Source organism: Cebidichthys violaceus, unplaced genomic scaffold, assembly GCF_023349555.1.
Source record: "Cebidichthys violaceus isolate CVI_PGR_0920_01 unplaced genomic scaffold, fCebVio1.0.p SCAF_78, whole genome shotgun sequence".
Taxonomy (NCBI): Eukaryota; Metazoa; Chordata; class Actinopteri; order Perciformes; family Stichaeidae; genus Cebidichthys; species Cebidichthys violaceus.
In genome coordinates, this window is record NW_027176962.1 from 788,393 (window position 1) to 807,648 (window position 19,256).

The 19,256-nt window shown below is 40.2% G+C and overlaps 1 protein-coding gene across 2 annotated transcripts; it reads right to left on the reverse strand.

Annotated features, from left to right (window-relative positions):
- On the reverse strand, window positions 1–15,647 carry apobb.1 (apolipoprotein Bb, tandem duplicate 1). 2 transcript variants are annotated; one of them, XM_068737307.1, is made up of 30 exons: window positions 15,560–15,647; window positions 14,710–14,742; window positions 14,474–14,586; window positions 14,221–14,366; window positions 13,993–14,140; window positions 13,731–13,883; window positions 13,373–13,497; window positions 13,172–13,257; window positions 12,620–13,064; window positions 12,392–12,506; window positions 12,163–12,309; window positions 11,863–12,074; window positions 11,546–11,741; window positions 11,272–11,451; window positions 10,958–11,161; window positions 10,685–10,852; window positions 10,383–10,588; window positions 10,052–10,234; window positions 9,827–9,957; window positions 9,503–9,713; window positions 9,246–9,418; window positions 8,807–8,955; window positions 8,602–8,711; window positions 8,138–8,511; window positions 7,623–7,979; window positions 1,953–7,508; window positions 1,750–1,861; window positions 1,634–1,657; window positions 1,340–1,526; window positions 1–1,245 (listed from the first exon to the last, which is right to left on the reverse strand). In XM_068737307.1, the coding sequence occupies exons 1-30, from the start codon at window positions 15,612–15,614 to the stop codon at window positions 250–252; spliced, it is 11,295 nt and encodes a 3,764-aa protein (XP_068593408.1). In that variant the 5' UTR covers window positions 15,615–15,647; the 3' UTR covers window positions 1–249. The 2 variants fall into 2 exon arrangements, with proteins under 2 accessions (XP_068593408.1, XP_068593407.1); XM_068737306.1 differs by having other exon boundaries at window positions 1,953–7,979.
- Between the last annotated feature and the right edge of the window lie 3,609 nt (window positions 15,648–19,256).

The following is a 19,256-nucleotide window of genomic DNA, read 5'->3' on the forward strand; positions in this document are numbered from 1 at the left end:
TTGCATTAATGTATTTTATTGATAATTTTCACTCTTTGCAGAATGGTGAGTTTCAGTAAAATGTTACATTTTCAATGTTTTTACACAAAAAACCATCTAAATGAAAATTATACAACATGTGCTTCTGTTGAACTCATTGTTATAAATATGGTTAAGAGCTAATTGTCCATACTCATTCCAAGTATGTGTTTTGAACAGATTTCAAAACACTATTTCCTATGTACTTAGGCCTTATTCTGTTAGGGGTTCTCACTGCTGGAATGGAAATGGAAGGTCAATCTCAAGCCTTCCATCACTAACTTTCATGTAGGTTTGAGCCTCCTCTGAAGCTTGCTGCAGGACACCATGAACAGTGTTATTGAACTGGTCCACTAAGTAAATGAACATGTCCATAATGTACTCAAATGAATTGTTGAGCTGCTCCATATTTAGGGCAGAGATCTGGTCAATAACATTCTTTAAGACTGTGACAAGGTTAAGGTAGACAACATTGATGTTAATGAACACTGCATCTAAATAGTCAGACTTGACAGAGTCAACAAACTCCTGAGATTTCTCAACAACAGCTTTTAGGGTATCACCCATTTTCACTAACATTGTGTCAAGACTCTCCATATTTTTCACTAAGTCCACCAGTTCATCAAAGATGTTCTTGAAAGCTGATTTGAGCTGATCCAAGATGTGGCCTCCAGTGATTACATCACCAACTGGCATGCGCAATTTCACACTGCTGATCTGCTCAACAAAGGAATTATAGTAGACCTCCATGTTAGACGAGATAGTCTGGAGGGTCATATCTAGGAAAGCAGCAATGCTGCTGGTCAGCTGTTTCAGGACCACAGGGAGAGTGGTCATCTCATCAGACCCAGGCAGTTTGAACTGGGTTTCCCTCAAGACCTTGACAGCAGCATCCAGAAATACCTGGACAGACTTCTGGTACTGTACAATTATGTTCCTGAAGAAGATTGACAGCTGGCTCATTTCAGTGTCATAGTTAATTGCAGCATTATAGGCCTCGCTGATGTGGTTAACAACAAAGTTCTTCAACTCTTCTATTTTGCTTGTGATCTGGTACTTGTCAGCAAACATCGTGAATGTAGAGATGATGGAAGGTAGTCCCATCTTGAGTTGATCAAGCATTACTTTGGGTGCCTCCATGTTGTAGGCAATCTGCAGGTTCATCTTAGCAGCATCTTTAGAAGATGATCTGATGACCAACATGTCAACATCAACCTCTGGGGCAGACTGTTAAATAGAAGAAAAGAAAATATTATTTTACCTGTATATTTAGATTTTTAGGTTTCCATCGTATCAAAATAGTCATGTTAGTGATACTCACAGGATAACGCCCATAGACTCTTGCAGTCATCTGAGATGGGACTCTGCCATTGAACTGAAGGCCCAGGAAGCCAGTTGATGGGGTAGATGCTGAGGCAGTGATACCATCTCTGCCAGCAGCATAACGAAGGTTCGCATCAGTGAAAGTAGGACTGGTGATGTCCACATTCAGGGTGTGGCGAGAGTAACTGTTAGAAAAAGAAAGCATTTCAAATATAAAGCCACGATTAATTCTTGACCTGATATTTAATTTGAGAGAATCTGATTTGTACAAACATAAATGGCAAACATTTACCTGTCGTCAGCCTGGCGCTTTTTCCTAAAATGTGCAGAAAAGGAATTAATACTTTAAACTTTGAACGTCAGAAGTAATTATTCAACATATATTGCAAAACAAATGCATAATATTACCTTAGGGCTTGGGTAATGACATGATTGACATCCATGGTCATGTCAGCATGTGTCAGGACAACTTTGCTGACCATGTTCAGAGCTTCATTCTCAACATTTACAGTTGTAGAAGCTATTGATGGAAATATTTTGTAAGACTTAATGCTCAAGAATGCTTGCAAAATAAAACAGATAAACGTGTTAGGGAAATTTGATCAACTCACCATCCATGTCATAATCGAAGAGCACAATGACAGAGGTGGCAGAAGACTTTAAGGTGACTTTGAAGACCGGAGCATCACCCTCTACTTCTGCTGCCAGGTTTGTGGTGTACAGTGGGCTGACAAACTTGCCATTGGCAGAGATCTTCTGTTTCGTGGCTGTCACCTCAGCAACGGTTTTCTCAAAGATGCTGAAGTCACCCAGGCTGCTTGGCTGAGACATATCAATCTCAATATCAGCAGTCAAGGAAGAGATTGGGGCAAGATCAATGGTAGCGTGTACAACATGCTTTCCGTTGGTGTTGAAATTGAACAAGTTTGCCTCATTGTTGCCAGTATATTTCAGCACTGCATACACACGGTTAAGGGAGGCTTCTACAGCAAGATTCTCATTTACATCCATGCCAATAACTTTGGTGGTGCCTTGGTTCAGCTTGGCATCAGCGATAACCTTGGAGGTGGAGCGTAGGCCATCAGTATTCAGATACAGATTAATGTCACTATCCAGGACTCCCAAAAGTAGATAGTCTTCAAGCATTGTGCCATCCATGTTGGCCTTTGTAGATGACTCCATGGAAACATAGTCAAAGCTTACCTCCAGCTTTTGACTGTGCTCAGCCTCTGCCTTTCCAACAGCATTGATCCCAGGGAGGTTGAACTCTCCCTTCATTCTCAAGGAGGAGACAGCATTTGCTTTGGTTTTAATGTCTGCAACCAAATTTTGATTTGCCTCCAGGTTGAGTATAGGCAGGGCAATCTTTCCAACAGTAGCCACGGATAGAGCAGTTTCAAATGTCTCAGTACTCATACTGATGGTGCTGTCATGAGTGCCTTCAATGTGAGGATTTTCAAGGGACAGGGAATTGGCCAACTTGATTCCTCTCTTGGTGGTCAGACTAGTGGTACCATCAAGTTTGGCTTTTAGACCCTCAAACACAGAGGCTGTGGTAGCTCCCAGACGGAACACGAGATCATCCTCAGCATACAGTCCAGCATTGACATTTAGATTAATGATGGCAGACTTGACAGACATCTCTGTGATCAGATTACCCAATGAGGGAATCTGGATCAGACCCATCATATCAACAAGGGGGGCAGCCTGGCTTTTATGATAAACAATCTTGGCATCCACGTCCACAGACTGCTCAGTGGTAGTCAAAATGTTCTTCAATCCAGTCTGCTCATACAAGTTCAGATCACTGATAGCTGGAGTATTGAAGTCAACAAAAGGCAGGTCTATCTCAGGAATGCTGATGGGTGATGTCAAGAAGTCAAGGTTGGCCTCACTTTCCATGGCAACAAAGATGCCAGCTTCATTTTCATCATTGTCAACAGTGAAGTTGTAGAACATTTTGTACTGATTAAGACGAGCTAGACTTACAGTGTTCATCTTTTGGCTGTTAGGGTTGAAAGTGGCCGAGTAATCATTCTGCAGATCTATTTTAGCAATCAGAGTTTCAAAAATGTTGACCTTGACATTTCCTTTGTTTTGCAATTCAAAGATAAACTCAACAGGACGGACTACAATGTTGATTCCATTGGACAGGACTCCAGTTACTGCACCATACAGTTCTGTGTCATGGTTTGCTTTCAGCTCAGCCTTCATATCATAAAGGTTGGCATGTCCAGATGCCACAACAAGACTGTTCTTAATGACTGGTGCATCTGCCTCATTGCGGATATTAAACTTGACGTAGGAAAGGGTACCAGATTCAGCAGTAATTTGCTGTTTCATCTTTAAGAGGATTGAGTCTGTGTCACCTGAGAAAGTTAGCGTGGAAATGCTGGGAGTGAGTGACAATTGCAAGTTACTCTTGTGAGTTCCATCCTCAGCATTGCATTTGCCAGTGGCTGAATTGTCAACTGTTAGAGTGAGGGTGTAGCCATCTTGGCGAGCAACTGCTTTCTGAGTTACAGTGGCCTCACTCCTGACATCGAAAATTGGAAGGTCCACTACATGAATGTAAGTTGTATCAAGAGAGGCAGACATTCCCTCTTCCATAGCAACAAAGACTGTGCTCATTAGGTCAGCAGTGTAAGGTGGAGTGATAACCTTAATTGTAGTTTTGCCTTGGGCCTGGGCTGATGGACCATAGAGAGTTACAGATGCCTGATGCTCAACACCAAGAGCAAGATGGTTGAACTTCAGAGTCTCTGCAAGGACAACACGACTCATTTTTGGGATTGCAATACGAGCAGTGGAATCAAGTTTGTAATTAAGAATTTCAAAACTTGAAGTGGCCTGGGAAGTAAGGAATCCAGTGAATTGAGGCGTCATTTCACTTTCAGTGGAGTTCTGGAACTCAGCAGAAGTCTTGATGTTGTAGATGGGAGTTTGGAATTTGATCTCGCCATAGAGTTTACCAAAGCATGGGACCATGATCTGATTTGGAATGGTTGGCAGTGTGATCTCAGGAACCTGAAGAGACTTGACAAGCTTTTCTACAGGAACTTGTGGGATGATAGGGAATGAGATCTCAGGAAGGCTGATATCTGGGAAGGTCATCTCAGGCATGCAAGCAAGATAGTTCATTGTGAGGTCTCCAAAGAAAGCATCCACATCAGGCATTTTGATCTCAAAGTTGACAATGAAATCAAAAAGTTCAATGATTCTCTGCTTGATGTCATCAAAGGAAATTGTGGTGGCTTTCACAGTATAGAGGCCAAGGATGGTGAACTCAGGGATGTCCAGCTGTGTTGGGATTTCAAACTGTTTAAGCTCATCCATGCTGAACTTCACAGAGGGAACAACAAGGTCAGTGAGAGGAATGATGAAGGATGGTATATTCAACTCCGCTTTCTTAAGTTCACTAATCAGCCCTTCAATGATCTGCTGAATCTCGCTGATGATTTTTTGTTCAGGTACGACGTCCTTAATCATCTGAACTGTAGTGGTGAAGATAAGAGATACTTCACTGATGACTCCGGTGTAGTATTTTCTCACAAAGTCCAGATAAGAGTCAATCTTCGCTTTGACATCCAGATTTGTCATTGTCTGTTTCATAAATTCAGCAAATGTCTTAACGCTGCCAAGCACAACATGGTCAATGATGTCCTTTACAGATTTAATCATGTCTGCGACTTTGATTTCTCTCAGGTTTTCCATTAAGCCATTGACAGAAGATAATGCAAGGTTGACAAAATCTCTTGTGGCCTCAAGTTTCTGGGGGATTTCCAAACTCCTGATCAGCTCATTCACAGAAACTGTGTAATCAGCAATAATTTGATTAGCATATTCCACAAATTCATTATAATCCAATGTCCTCAGCTTTTGCGTGAGAGTTTCAATATACACATTCAGCTGTTGAATTATATCATTAACCTCGGTTGTTTTCAAATAGTTAATAGCACCCTGAAAGACTTCCATGAATTTGGTAGGGATGTCTGCGTCCTTCACCATGTTCATCACAGCCCTGATAGTTTCCTCAGTTTTGAACTGCTTGATGAGCTCAACAGCCTTTTCCAAGACAGCCTCAACTTTTTTGTCAGCATCAAACTTTACAATCAACTCCCTCATCTTGGCATAGAATGTGTTGATCTTACCTAGGATGTCAAGGTCCTGAATAATTTCCATTATGTAATCTGTTATATCGCTGAAAATCTTTGTGGGAATCCGACTCACTAGTCTCTCAATTCCAGCTTTAAGGTTGATGGATGAAATGAAGTTCTTCAGCTCAGCAACAAATTCTTGCATGTCAAAGGTCTTGATCATTTGTTTAATATCAATCATGATTCTCTCTAGGGTGGCCTTGAAATCATACTTTGCATCAATATCACGCAGGAATGCAATGCTGCTGCCACTGAGCTTGTCCAAGTTAATCTGCTGGCTAACCTCCGTCATGGTATCAATCACATATACAACCATTGCCTTGATGTCATACTCCTCATTAATGGCATTCAGCTGTTCCTGGATCTTCTGAATGAGGGTTTCTGGCAGGGTGCCACTAACAATAATCTCTTTAACCATACCAGCAAAGTGTTGGATGTAAAAAGTAAGATCAGCTAACAGGTTTCCAACAGTAAACTTCAGGTTTCTCAAAGATGCTTCCACATCCTCCATGGAAATGATATAATCTTGGGTAACATCACTGAAATACTGCTTCAGTTGAACAACCTTGCCTTCGATATTCAGTTCAGAAACAAAGTCGCTTACATACTGGGGAAGAGCTTCAAGTTTAGCCTTTATCTCGTCATTGTTGATGTAGTCTTGCAATACCTCTGCAGCATGCACAACAACACCCTTGATGGTTTCCAAGAATGCAGGCAGATTTTCAATCAATGGGAACTGAATAATTTGACATTCTGTGTTCTTGTCATACTTGACAAAGGAAGAGATGGTGAATTGCTGGTTCTCCGTGGATTCTGCATTGATTATGTTTGTGAGGATGGTACCAGAAACCTCAATTCCAGTTCTCTCAGCAGTGTTGTAAACACTCATGTCCTGATTAAAGGCATGCTCATTCATTTTAGACTTCATTCTAAAACTGGTCTTCTGCTCTGGGAGTGACAGAACAGTATCCATCTTGTTATCAAATGTGGTCTCAAGAGCAAAGCCATTGTCTAGCTGCTGGTTTATTGATGCTCTGCATTCATGTGAGGTAGCAAAAGCCAGGGGTTGTGCTTTAAGGAGCATCTTGCCATAAAGCTGGGCACTATGCTTTCCATACATGGTCATGTCTCCATCAGCATTGAAAATGGCATCAAGGTTGAAATCGAAAGGAATAATGCTGCAACGGATGGTGTGGTCAAAGCGCATTGGCTGTGAGTTGAAGCGGGCGTCATTGGTGAACCTGGCAGCAAGACCGACAACCTCAAGCTCGGTGTTATGGCTCATGTGTGTTCCCAAGAGTTTTCCCGTGGTGCTGCATTTTGCATTTGCCATCATATCAGCATAATTTACCTGATAGGTGTGCTTGATCTCTTCCGCACCATAGATGGCGTTTAGGCTTCCAGTCAGGTCCATCTTGTAGAGCTCTGCCTGCAGCTGAGCCTCATTAATGAAGCTGGCCGCCAGAAGGTTCAGATTGTTTTTAACATTTGCAGAGGCAGTGTAGGGTTTCATGTCGACGGTAATATCATGAGTGTAAGTGGCATACTCACTGGCGGTGGCTTCAGCCTTTGAGTTGAAGTCAAGGCTAGAGAGAGTGATGGTCAGAGTGTTGGCATTATCAACCTTGATGTCACGCATTGCAGCCTTGTTGGTAATGGATAGAGAAGCCTTTGAAGCATCAAGCCCAGCGTTGAAAGTGTTTTCCAAGGACAGGGGGCTCTGGAGGGTGGTTGTTCCACTTGTGGTCAAACTACAGGTGTTCATTTTCAGGGTAGCCTTGTGAGTAGCCTCATTCTCAAGGAGCTTCATGGTTGCATCGCTGTTCACAGCTAGACCATTGACATCAAGAGAGGCAGTCAAAAGAGAGTAAACACGGTTTTCAGAGTGGTCTGCATTTGTCTCCATTCTCATGAGGACTTCACCAGCACCAGCAGAGGATTCAGCCTGGTTACGGATCTTCATGCCAAAAGCAAGGGCATTTGCATCACATTTCAGGGACAGCTTGCTGTCTTTGAAGGAAAGCTCAGCAACATGGGTCAAAGTGTCTTCAAAGGCATTGGTGTTAGACACAACTGACAATTCACCATTGGCAAGAGATGCAGCAATTTTGTTCTGGATCTTACCAATTGTGGAGTCAAACTCAACAGTAGTATCAATATTTGCTTCTGGCCTGAATGGGAAGATGGTGAATGACTGGGATGAAATGGTCTTGCCATACATGGGTCCAGCCGTTAACGTTCCCGCAAAGTTGCTATCAGCAGAAATTTCTTCAGTGTTGATTCCAGTCATGCCAGTGTGCTCTAGTATAATATAAAGACCCAATGGGCTTGTGGCTTCAATCTTGCTGCTTGATTTCAAATTCATTTTGTCTGTGATGGTTACATCCTCAACAATACTAATCGTGGCTTCGAGGAATTTATGTGCCAAAGAGCTTTTCAATTCGGCCTTGATGGAATCAGTGGTGGCCAACATTCCAGAGCCTACATGAAGCACACAAGAAGAACATACATCAGTATAAGTTGAAAACTGTAACTGAAAACTGTTGTACCTACAGTAAACATTGCATCATTTTAACTGTGTATTAATGATACCAATTAATCAAAAACTGGTTTCATGAATGATATTTACTGTGAAATACCTTCAATCTTTATTGAGAGGATGTCAAGTGGGGAGGTTCCTGTCACATCAAACTTAGCTGAGTAGCTTGGTGTTTCCACAACATCTTTTCCAGCAACCATTGAGGCCTCCATGTCATATAGGTTGCTCTTCATCAGAGTTGACACCTCAGCTTTTCCAAAAAGAGGAATGGACAAAGTAAAGCTCTCGGGGACAACAAGCTCTGGGATGGGAATTTCCATGGAGACGATCTCCAGTCCAAACTGAGGTAGAGACACGGTAGGTGTGGTCAAAGCTGGTGGGAAGTTAAGCTCTTCTGTTGACTTTCCTCCAAGAGGTAGAGGGATATCAATGGTGAAGTGCTCGTTGTTGAAATAGTAGACAGCCTTTGCCTCACTGTTATAAGGACAAAAGTAAAATGAATAAATATTTTGTAAAAAAAAGCCAGTGACTTTAAACTTTCACCTCAGAATGGTTTTCACTTACGTATTCAGGAACAGTGTCTCTGGCAAGGAAATCTCAGGCATATCAGGCACTCTGAAGTTCTGAATGTAAGGTAAATCGGCACCGTACTTTTCCATGTAGTTGTTTCCTGCCTAAGAAAACAATACCCAGTATTTTGTTAATTCTCAACATTAAAAATCAGAACAAAAGAGAAACTGTGAATATTTTTGAAATGAAAGATTCCTACCTCAACAAACTTCTTGAAGATGTGACGGACTTTCATGTCAGTCTGCCCCACCTGCATGTCAAGAAGTTGGTTGCCATACTCAGCAGTTGGCAAGCTGGTGGTGTCAGTGTTCACATCAGACTTGAACTCAACCTCAAATTTGCTGGCATCTGCAACAATAGAGAACAATGAATGGAATCCCAAAACATGACGTGATATTCCTTTAATCCCCCAGTTAGACTTAATCTGGGAATAAAATTGCTCTACAAATGAATCAAATTTGGCATTTTCTCTGAGGCAAAATGGCCCCATTATGGGCCCTGAATTTGAACCATAATTCTTAAATGCCAGGTGTAGCTCAATTCAGGATGTGACCCAGGTTTATTTGACACTGTCAAAAAAGTAAGCAACTATTAAATGAATTTGCATGTAATATTCTGGAAAATAACTGGAAAATTACCATATTTCATTGCGATTTTCTGCTCATAGTTTGCGGCCATGATCTTGATTTCGCTCTTAAGCTCCAATTCTAATTCCTCATCACGTTTCATGTTGGCTGTGACGGTGGCATCAGCATTGATTGAGGGGACAAGAAGTTGGACTTGCAGCATACCCTCCTTCATGGCCTTCAGACTGAAAAATGTAGCAGTGAGTTAGCGTACTGTCAATTGTAAGGATGACATTAATGTTAATGAGGATTTATGGTAGATTTCTTACTTGGCACGGCCAACAAGAGAGAGCTGAGGGATGTTCTTGTTAATTAAGTCAAGAGAAATAGAGTGAGTTCCTTTGCCCTTGGTGTTTCCATCAACAACACCCAGCCTGAGTCCAGCCTCCACATCGTAGTCAGGGATTTGGATGTCAGCTGTGATGACATTCTTTCTTCTGTTATATTTCATGATTGCTCTGGCTTCAGTGGGCTCTGAACCTGTTGTTGACCAACAAATATATTAATATTACATAACTCCGTAAACATTTTTGACCACCTGAGCCACTAAGAAGACAGAAAGGGGTTATCATACTTTTCATATTATACTTTACCTTCAGCCCTCAGAACAAACTTCACAGAGTCAACCTTCTGCCGGCCCTCTTCTCCCTCTCTCAGGAGCTCATAGGCAACAGTTGCAGTGTACTCAGTGACTTCACCAGTAGGATGGAGTTCCACAGCAAATCTATGTAGATAATTCAGATAATTAGCCAATATTGATAAGCAATACATTTTTTTAAAGAAAATTATATGCTGGTGGTTTGGAAAGTCTTGCTCACTGGCTGTCTCCGCAGATGGGGAAGTAGGGGGTTGTCTCCTGAGAAGAGACATCAATGTACTGCAGAGCAGTGCAGTATTTCATTCCAGCGAAGAAAGGAGTGCACTCGTGCACATCAACCTTGTCCATCACCATAGGGGGGATGGTCTTCACCTCTGATCCAGTCACTGCCACCAGGCTGTTTCTATATGTTAAATGTATACAAGTTAGAATGCAGCTTTAACTGTTCGAATCTAAATGTAGAAAAGTTTAAATTGTTGTAATCCAAGATATAAAATACCCTAAATTACTTCCTGCCTGTTGCGTTTTCCAAAAGTTCTACTTAGACTTACGTCATTTTGAAGAGCTTAATTGGACTTGTTGGAGCAGGGATGGTCAGCTTAACATTGTCACGTTCCATGGAGATCTTAGCCCTGAGCCCACTTTCATGGAAAAAGTTGCTGTGCATCTCTAATCCAGAGTTGACATATTCAGGGATGTAGGAGCCAATTTCAGATACAAAGTCAATGCTAGCGGAGGGCATGAAGTTGACTTCACTCTGTGTGGACACATGGGAGAAATGTAAAGAGTTGTGTTGATGCTATTCATTGTGAAAAAATATTGCTGGAATTTAAACACATTTATCAATTATTACCATGTCACGAGCAACCTGAAGTCCACCCTTGATACCAGGGGTGAAAGTACCAGACATTGTAATCCTCAGAGGCACACCAGTGACAGTGGGCAGGAAGAATTCATTGTCCATGAAGATGTAGTGGGCAAAGATTGTGTTGTCAGCCTTGGTCATCAGTGCCATCATGATCTGTGGCAAATAAAGACACACATGGGACATTAAAATCATAGACAAGGAAACACTTAATGAAATCATTCTTTGATTGTCAACTATGCTCTTAAAAAAGGTCCTTACATCAGTTGGGAACATTTTGAACATGCTGTCAATCATCATGGCAGCAGAGTAGGCCATCTCCTCCATTTCGTTGGTCCTCAGATATCCCAGCTCATTTCCCAAAAGTCTCAGATAAACCATTGCCTCTGGAGACTGTGCCGTCTTCAATTCCCTCACGAGTTTGTTGAGGTTGCGTCCAATCTCCCTCATCAGGTTCTGGGAGGCCTGAACATAGATGTTCACACTTTCTTAGAATACTTTTCCCTTACTGAAAAATTGCTCATCATGATTACAGTTGTTTTAGTCATGTGTACAAAACAGATTGGTCTGAGTACCTGTCTCTTCATCCTGTCCTTCTTCAAAGCAGGGAGTATGTTCTGCAGGACCTCATTGACACTGAGTGGCATGTTTTCAGATACAAAGTACATTGTCTTCAGGGCAGTGTCGGGGAAGAAGCCATTCTTTCCAAACAGGGCATCAACGGTTGGCTCAAATCCTTTCCCCTCCATACCAATCTGTAAAGGTGATACATTTTTCACTGTCACAAATCAGCTTACTGAAAAATCGTTTCAAAGCACAATTTAGTTGAAAACAGCTCAAAATATTTACCTCCATCATGTCGATGTCATAGCCAAATGCCTTCAGAGTCATTTCAAGCATGACCTCCTTGGGCAGATAACTGGTACCCTCAAAGATCATGTTGCCCTCCACAGATCCGATTTTGTAGTTGCGAGAGAACTTGGTAGGGTCCATTGTGGCCCCGACCTCATTACCCTGCAGCGCACCTTGAATCTTCTCCCTCAGTCTGTTGGAAAGAATCAAATATTACTGTTAAACGTCTGATGGTGATCAAATCGTACTTACCATGTAGTAAAACAACAAATTTAAGAAATATAAATATACATTTTAAACTTCTTTTCACTTACTCTTGAGTCTCTGGCTCAGTTGAGGACAAAATGTTGGTAATGTGGGAGATCACAAAGCTCTTGACTTGATTGTCCTGCTCATTGGGCAAGGCATCAGCCAGCTGGGCCAGTTCAGTGCTCTGGGGGTCCTTCATAAGTACCAGATATGCAGCAATACGTTTTTGCATGGGGCTGGTGCTGTCCAAAAGCACCTGCATGAGAACCTCTCTGCCCTGTGACCAATAGACATCAATTAAATGAGTATACAGTAGAAATAAATATTCTGATAGTTTTTCAAACCTTTGAAATAGTTTAACTTGCCTCTTCGGGGACGGGAGTCAGCCTGAACACTTGGATGGCAGCCTGCTGCACAGCCAGGGAAGCAGCAGGTTGGTTCACACACTGGATCACAGCAGATCTGAGTGCGGGGCCAGCAGATACCAGAGCTGGAGCCATGTTTCCAACAACCTGGAATCAAAGGACACATTGATATTTGGCTCCTTGGTGTTGGCAGTCATTTGAATTGTGACTAATAAGGAAGGTTACCCACTCTCAGTGTCAAGAAAGTGTTGTCCTTATCACCAGAGCAGTCACCCAAATGGGCAGCCATGGCCTCAGCAACAGAGTAAATCTCGGGGATCAGCTTTCCCTCAGCTTTGTAAAACCTGTTGAATAAATATTTAGAATTCAATCATTCATATCCCATTTTAAGCAAAGAAGGAAAACATTTGCTGAAATATTATTTAACTTGGAATAAAGTGTGGTTAACTTCACTCACCTCTTGACAGCATTGCTCAGGGCATACATGATGGGCTTGCTGGGCTTGTATTTGGCCATCTCGAGCATGTCATGGATCAGGAGGGCAGAGGGATTGGACACGAGTCCCATAGCAAAAACACCGGCATCTACCTCGAGCGAGGAGGTGTCAAAAGTCCTGAGGATCTGCATGATGGCGCTGCTGCACTCAGGGGTTCCACACTGGGCCAGAACCTGGTAGGTCAGGACACGGGACACATCAAGAGCCTCAGGAATGCTGGAGCTCAGGGTCTCAGTCTTCATTCCGCGGACCATGGTGACTAGCTTGTGGAAGAGGTGGGCCCTCCTATCACCCTCAGTCTCGGGCAGAGTGGCCAGTTCTCTCAGGAGGTTGAGACCTGCATCTTTGTCCTGGATAACACTCTTAGCCTCAACAGTGTCCATGTGAAGACCCTTGACAATGTCACCTGTGATACACAAGCAACATGGTTAAATTGCCTTAATCTTACCTTTAGTGACCTATAAAAATAATTAACTTTATATCAAAAGTATACAAATTAAATAGAGGGCTTACTGTGATCAAAGACTCTGTCATTGTGAGGAGAGACCTGAACTAAAGTCAGTTCTTGCTTTCCAACATTGGTTACTCCATATTCTCCCCTGTACGAAGGAATACATGCTTACAAATAATACTGTTCATGACTTGTTCAAGAAATATCAGTAAATACACTTCTATGACAGAGCATTTTGTAGTCAAATAGAAGATTGGATTTACTTGTGAGAGTAGGGAATGATGATGTGATTCTCTGTGCAGGACCCAGAGGTCATGTGTTTCTTCTCATTATCAAACTTGTAGTTGCAGGTCTGGGAGCTTCTGACCATCTGGGCAAGAGGGTAGTGCTGAAAATAGACAAATAATCATCTTAATGCAGTGAATGGAAATCAGATTAACTGATACAAAAGTTACTCTTGCTGCTTTCACAAGCATAATATTCTTTTTCGTGCACCATGGGGATTTTGATCCAAGACTGGATGAATAGTGTAAAAGCTTACATGAAGTAGTTATTTATTGTATCAACTTTTGAAGATGTGTCTGAAAGTTCATTTTGCTACCACGGACAATTGGATCTTACCATGCCAGAGATAAGTGCCAGTGGGCTGGTGTGATCTCTCAATGGGACAAATTTGTCACATCTGGACAGGTCCCTCTTGAGGCTGATGTCAGTTGCAATGTCCTCTCTAGCGTTGATAGTGTAAGAGGTCTTGCACTTGCCGTGTATCGTTGGCTGAAATAGAAGATCCGGGGAGAAACAATTTTAAGCATTGTTTACTTTGAAGTGGGTACTAAAATATGCAGATTTTAAAGCATTTTCTTGGTTAGTTAAAGTACTGCACCATGTTTTTGTTCTTGTCTTCTTCCAGCAGAGGCACAGCCAGGGCAGAGATGATACCCCTCTTGATGTTCAAAATGGTTGTTGTCTCACCATCCTCTGGGTACAGCTTCACGTCGTACACACCCTCAACCACAACCTTCAGAGGATACCTAAAAAAAACGTGATATTTGAGCAGTGCAAATCCTCCAAAAATATTTTTGACTTAAGGGATTTTTATAAAGTAACATACTTCTCCATATCAGCAGCAAAGGCATCAGAGCTTGGTGCAGGACCGAACACAGGGCTTCCCTCTGCGTCCATGTCAACCACCTCACTCAGGCTACAGCCAGTGGTGCGGACAATGAAACTACAAGTCTGAGGTACTTCAATTTCAACCTGTGAGAAAGAGTAAACGTTTTTTTTTTAATCTCACTCTGAGAAATTTAAGATGGAAAAAGAAAAATCAGATGACTAAAGATGATTGTGAAATATCTTTCTCTCACCGTGCAAGAGCCCCTGGGTCCGTTTTTGAGCTGTGAGGCTCCGTTGACGGCATTCAAAGATTCAGCTTCATATCGGTATTCATACTTGTGTAGGGTTTGATACCTTCCGGCCACTGGAAGAGAAAATCAATGTTAAGAAGAGATTTTGTATGCAAAGGCCATCTTTTCTACTCCCAAAAACTAATTGTCAATGTGTAGACTGTATGTCAACACAAACATTTTACTTATTAACTTACGCAGGCAGGTTGGCTGATCTTCATCTTGGGTAACTGTTAAGAAAATACACAATTTATTCTTTAGTAATTGTATTGCAACTGACTACAACTACTATACTACTGTAACTACATTAATCCATAGGTCCTCGCTCATAATATTATTATAGCATGTCTCCACACAGGTGGGTAACATTTCACATTAATGACAAATTTGTAAATTATATTTTTAAAGTTTATTATAATATACTTTCAACCATGGCATTCTCCTATCTAAGTTGTCTACATTCAGTTTTATTAAACAATCAAATTAGCTTTGAGAGCGTTACTAATTAGTTTTTTTTTAATTTGTTTTCAAAAGTATTAACAGTCTAGCCCAAGAGCATCTTTCCAGACATATCCCAGAACAGGACACTAACTAGGAGCTTGGTGAATGGCAACTGTACAATATGACAGGGTAGATCGAAATTTGGACAAACAGCTTTCTCCATAAATGCCAACTGAAATCAAATTAATTGTATTTCCAGATTTGTGGTGCATTTTATGATGGTGAAATCTTCATATTTTACATTTACAGTAGATGAAAATCCCAACCAGGGACATGAGTTGAAAAACAGCAAAAGCTTTAAACTGCAGAACATCAGTTTAATGCTCTGTGTTGGAGCTATGTTAAATTGCATTGTCCCTGTCATATGCAATTAATTGAAATTTAAATATTTGTTAAAGGAATGCAAAACAATTGAGGATTTAATTATTTTTAACTGTAGTTAATAATCACACAGCAAATAAAAAATAAAACCATTACAGTGTTAAACTATGTACTACTTTAAACTATGTACAATGCTCAAAGAAATGCTTTCTAAATAGTACTTACAAGCCAAGGCAGATGTGCTGAGGAGCAGCAAAAGGCAGAGCTTTGGATTCCCCATGGTGGGTTTGTTGAAGCTCTCTCCCTTGTTATTGGCGAGTACTCAGACGAGACTGATTTCTTAGCTTCAGTTCGGGGCTTTTATACCCTCAGCTGGGCTCTATCAGGGGACTGGGAGGCACAGACATGTAGCTTTGAACGCTCAAAGTCCACCCCACCCTCCTGTGTGGAGGGACAAAGGCAAAAGGTTTATAGAGGGTCTCATGGCTCAAAGCATCCAATCCTGTTAAATCTTCAAAATTACCTCTTTTGGCTGCATCAATGCCGCTTTTTATTGATATTTAAATGCACGCAAGACACTGGATGACACATATTAATTGATTAAAGCACATTAAAGCTTAGCCTTATCAGATACTGGTGGTTTTGTAATAGTTCTTCAGTCTAATATAAGTGAGTTTACCATAAAGAGCAGTTGTGTGGTCACAAGACTTCTACTTTTTTCAGACATATCTAGGCCCATTTTTTGGCATTCATCGATAAAAGAAGTGATGCAGTCGGTTGAATAAGCCATTTATGTGCTTAAGAATTATTGTATTTCCTGTGATTTCCTGTTATTCACTGTGAATATTCACATGACAAAGGGTTAGATTAGAGGAGTCTGCCTTGATTTAAAAATGTGGGTAAAATATTTCACATTTCAAAAATCAGGGAAAGTTTTTATTCATGAATTTTTCGTGTAATAATTCAAAGTCAGTCACAAGCTAACAGCTTGAGTGTAAATTGGGTCACTGATACACTCATTAGTGACCACTGAGTGATCAAGGCGCGCTCCGAACACAAAGTCCCCCTAGATGTGAAAAAGATGATTAACTTGTCACTTACTTTACCTGTTGATGGTATTGACCAATAAAACAAACCAACATCTTAAATTTGGTCCCTTATGTAAATGTCGGATAGTCCTTTATTGTTTGTTTGGTCATTTTATTTCCTCGTTTATTTAGCAAGGAAAATGCACATTAGTAAACATTGCTATTAATACACCAGAGTTACTCTTTACATTATTTCATTAATATCTTTATGTACTTTGATTGAACACATACTACACATATTAGAACTATACTCACTGTTTAAAATAGCAATATGGCTAATTTTAATAGTTACAATATTTGTAGTTGTAGTACTTACAGTATAATACCTGGTAAAAGAGTTAGATGCTTGTTGTTCTGCTTCCACTGCCACAAGCCAAAATGAAAACCGTGAAAACATTTGCCAAACATCAATATTGTTTAGATGATGACCTTTGATCTACAAATGTTAACGCAGAGTTTGATATGGGACAGCAGGTACAGCAAATGCAGCAAATAAACAGCAATAACTTTGAATTTGCTGAAGTATTTTCCTTTTATTTGAACTATTGTATTGTTTATTTTATTTTACATAACTACATTTGAACGTCGTGTCGTAATGGTCTGGTGCAATATATCCCAATCGGGACCTTTTAAAAAGTTTGTCAGATACTGACATTGTTTACACTGTCAGATATGTACACAGTGAGAGTCCAAAGGGAGCTTGAGTCTCTTTAGACTTTTGGCTGATGCTTTAATTGATTATATTTATTATATAAATATATTGTTTATATTTTCATGTATTTAATATAAATTTAGCTTTAGATTAGATGTAAAAACAATAATTTATGCCGAAAGACAAGTGTAATGGAGTCTTGAGGTTTATTCCGCCAAGCCTCATTGCAGTTGAGCAATGCATGCTCCATGCTCTCAAGGGTCCCAGAGGTCTAATAGGAGAGGACACTTTGAGGGAATACTTGTTAAAATAGTTACTAGCACACTATTTGAATCATATACTACATGCTTTAGAAAAATGGCCTTTTGTTTTAGACATTTTATTACAAATTTATTTAAATGGTAACTTCAGTATTTTTCAACCGTGACCCTATTTTCCAATGTTTTTGTGCCCAAGTGACTGATGGGGACAACAATTATTATTATTAATTGGAAAATAGCATCCAGGTTTAAATACAGTGTCCCGTTTACAGTGTTCATTACATCATTTACAACCTAACTTCACTAAGTGTGTACAAACAAATGATATATTCTGTAAATTTATATTATATATTATGATTATCTAAGGCTGCATTCGGGCTCATAAAAATGTAAATGGTCAGCAAGCGGCTGTACTGTCTGTTCTTTAAAAAAAAAATCTGTAAAATCTTAAAATCAATTCTGAATGTTGGTCTCTATGTTTAGTGCCAGTTAAAATTCTAGCTGCAGCATTTTGAACAAACTTGAGATGTGACATTGACTTTTGACTAAGGCAAGTTCAGTGATACATATAATCTGTAAAGAAGATGAGGAAGAAGAGTGAAGAGTCAGAGAAGATAGTGAAGAAACACACTACCTACAGTGAACTGACCGCACACATTTTAATCTGGGTAATTTTAGTCAAAGGAAATGGTAAAATGGCGTATAATTCCTGTTGAGGCCCACGAGCGAGAGTGATTATCAACTCTGTGACCCACATAACAGGAGACAGACATGTGCAATCCCCCAGCAGGGCAACTGAAGGCACTCTTGCCTAATCAATCGTCATAAAGGTCAACTGTTTGATCAACTGAGAGCACTGGTTATATTTTCTAAGGGCTATTCAACTTTATTTTGTATCTACTGAAGAGCACATATAGCTTTCTGAAAATGCATGATCAAAGTGCATGATAACTTGAAGTCACGACAGTTTGAAAGAGATGCAGCCGTGCAGATATTATCACCAGCATGCTTTGCTGGTTATCTTGAGTCTCCATAATCACATTTCGCAACCCCACAATATGGATTGTTGTGCTGAGTAGTATGGCAAACCTGCAAACACAAGCTTTGTCTCATCACATAAGCTTTGAGTGCTGCTTCTTTAACACCATTGTCAAAACTATTAAATTGGGTCACACGTGCTTATTTTTGCAAACCTATAAATTCTGCAGCCCTTCAAAATCACAGTTAGATATAGAAATAGCATTTATTACATTTTATTTAATCAAGACCGCACTATCACACATTCACTTCTCAAAATGTAAGGAAAGGTTAGAATTGGTTTAAAATGCAGTCCCGTATTTTAAAATACAATCTGTATCATTTTACTACAAACAAGTATTAACATATTAATTGATGTCTCGATATTGAAGGGGGGAAAAAATAAACACAAACAGAGAGGGGAATTAATAACTACATAAAATCCAAGTATAGTTTTATGAATCATGGGAATCATGGGAGGGGGTCAAACAGATGGATGAAGAGTAGTTTAACTTATAATCAGGATCATAGAAGGTTTGAATGGAGGTTGGAAAATAATTCATAATAAACTGCAAATAAATTGAATGTGAAAGCTTTGGCTAGGGCATAGCACACCAATCTGCTTATTTTGTATTTTTCTTTTTTGTATTATTCACACCATTTATTTTTTGTATTTTATTCACGATGTGAATGTAAATCTATGTTAATTTTGTTTGCATATGTTATTACCTTAGTGAATAGATGTAGATGTTTTTATGCAACGTCAACACAATATTTCAGCTACTTGATCTATGTAATGTCTCCTCCATAATAAATGCAAAAAGTGAAAAAAAGCACTAATCTGCAACACTGTTAACTGTACAATACAGCTTGCAGTATATTCTCCATCAGTTTACTGACCTACA

Coding starts and splice junctions, on each gene's coding strand:
- apobb.1 (XM_068737306.1), bottom strand. CDS start 15,614: ATGGGGAATCCAAAGCTCTGCCTTTTGCTGCTCCTCAGCACATCTGCC. Junction 13,258..13,372: donor ATCATTCCCTACTCTCACAA/GTAAATCCAATC, acceptor TCCTTCGTACAG/GGGAGAATATGGAGTAACCA. Junction 1,246..1,339: donor GAGTCTATGGGCGTTATCCT/GTGAGTATCACT, acceptor TCTATTTAACAG/TCTGCCCCAGAGGTTGATGT.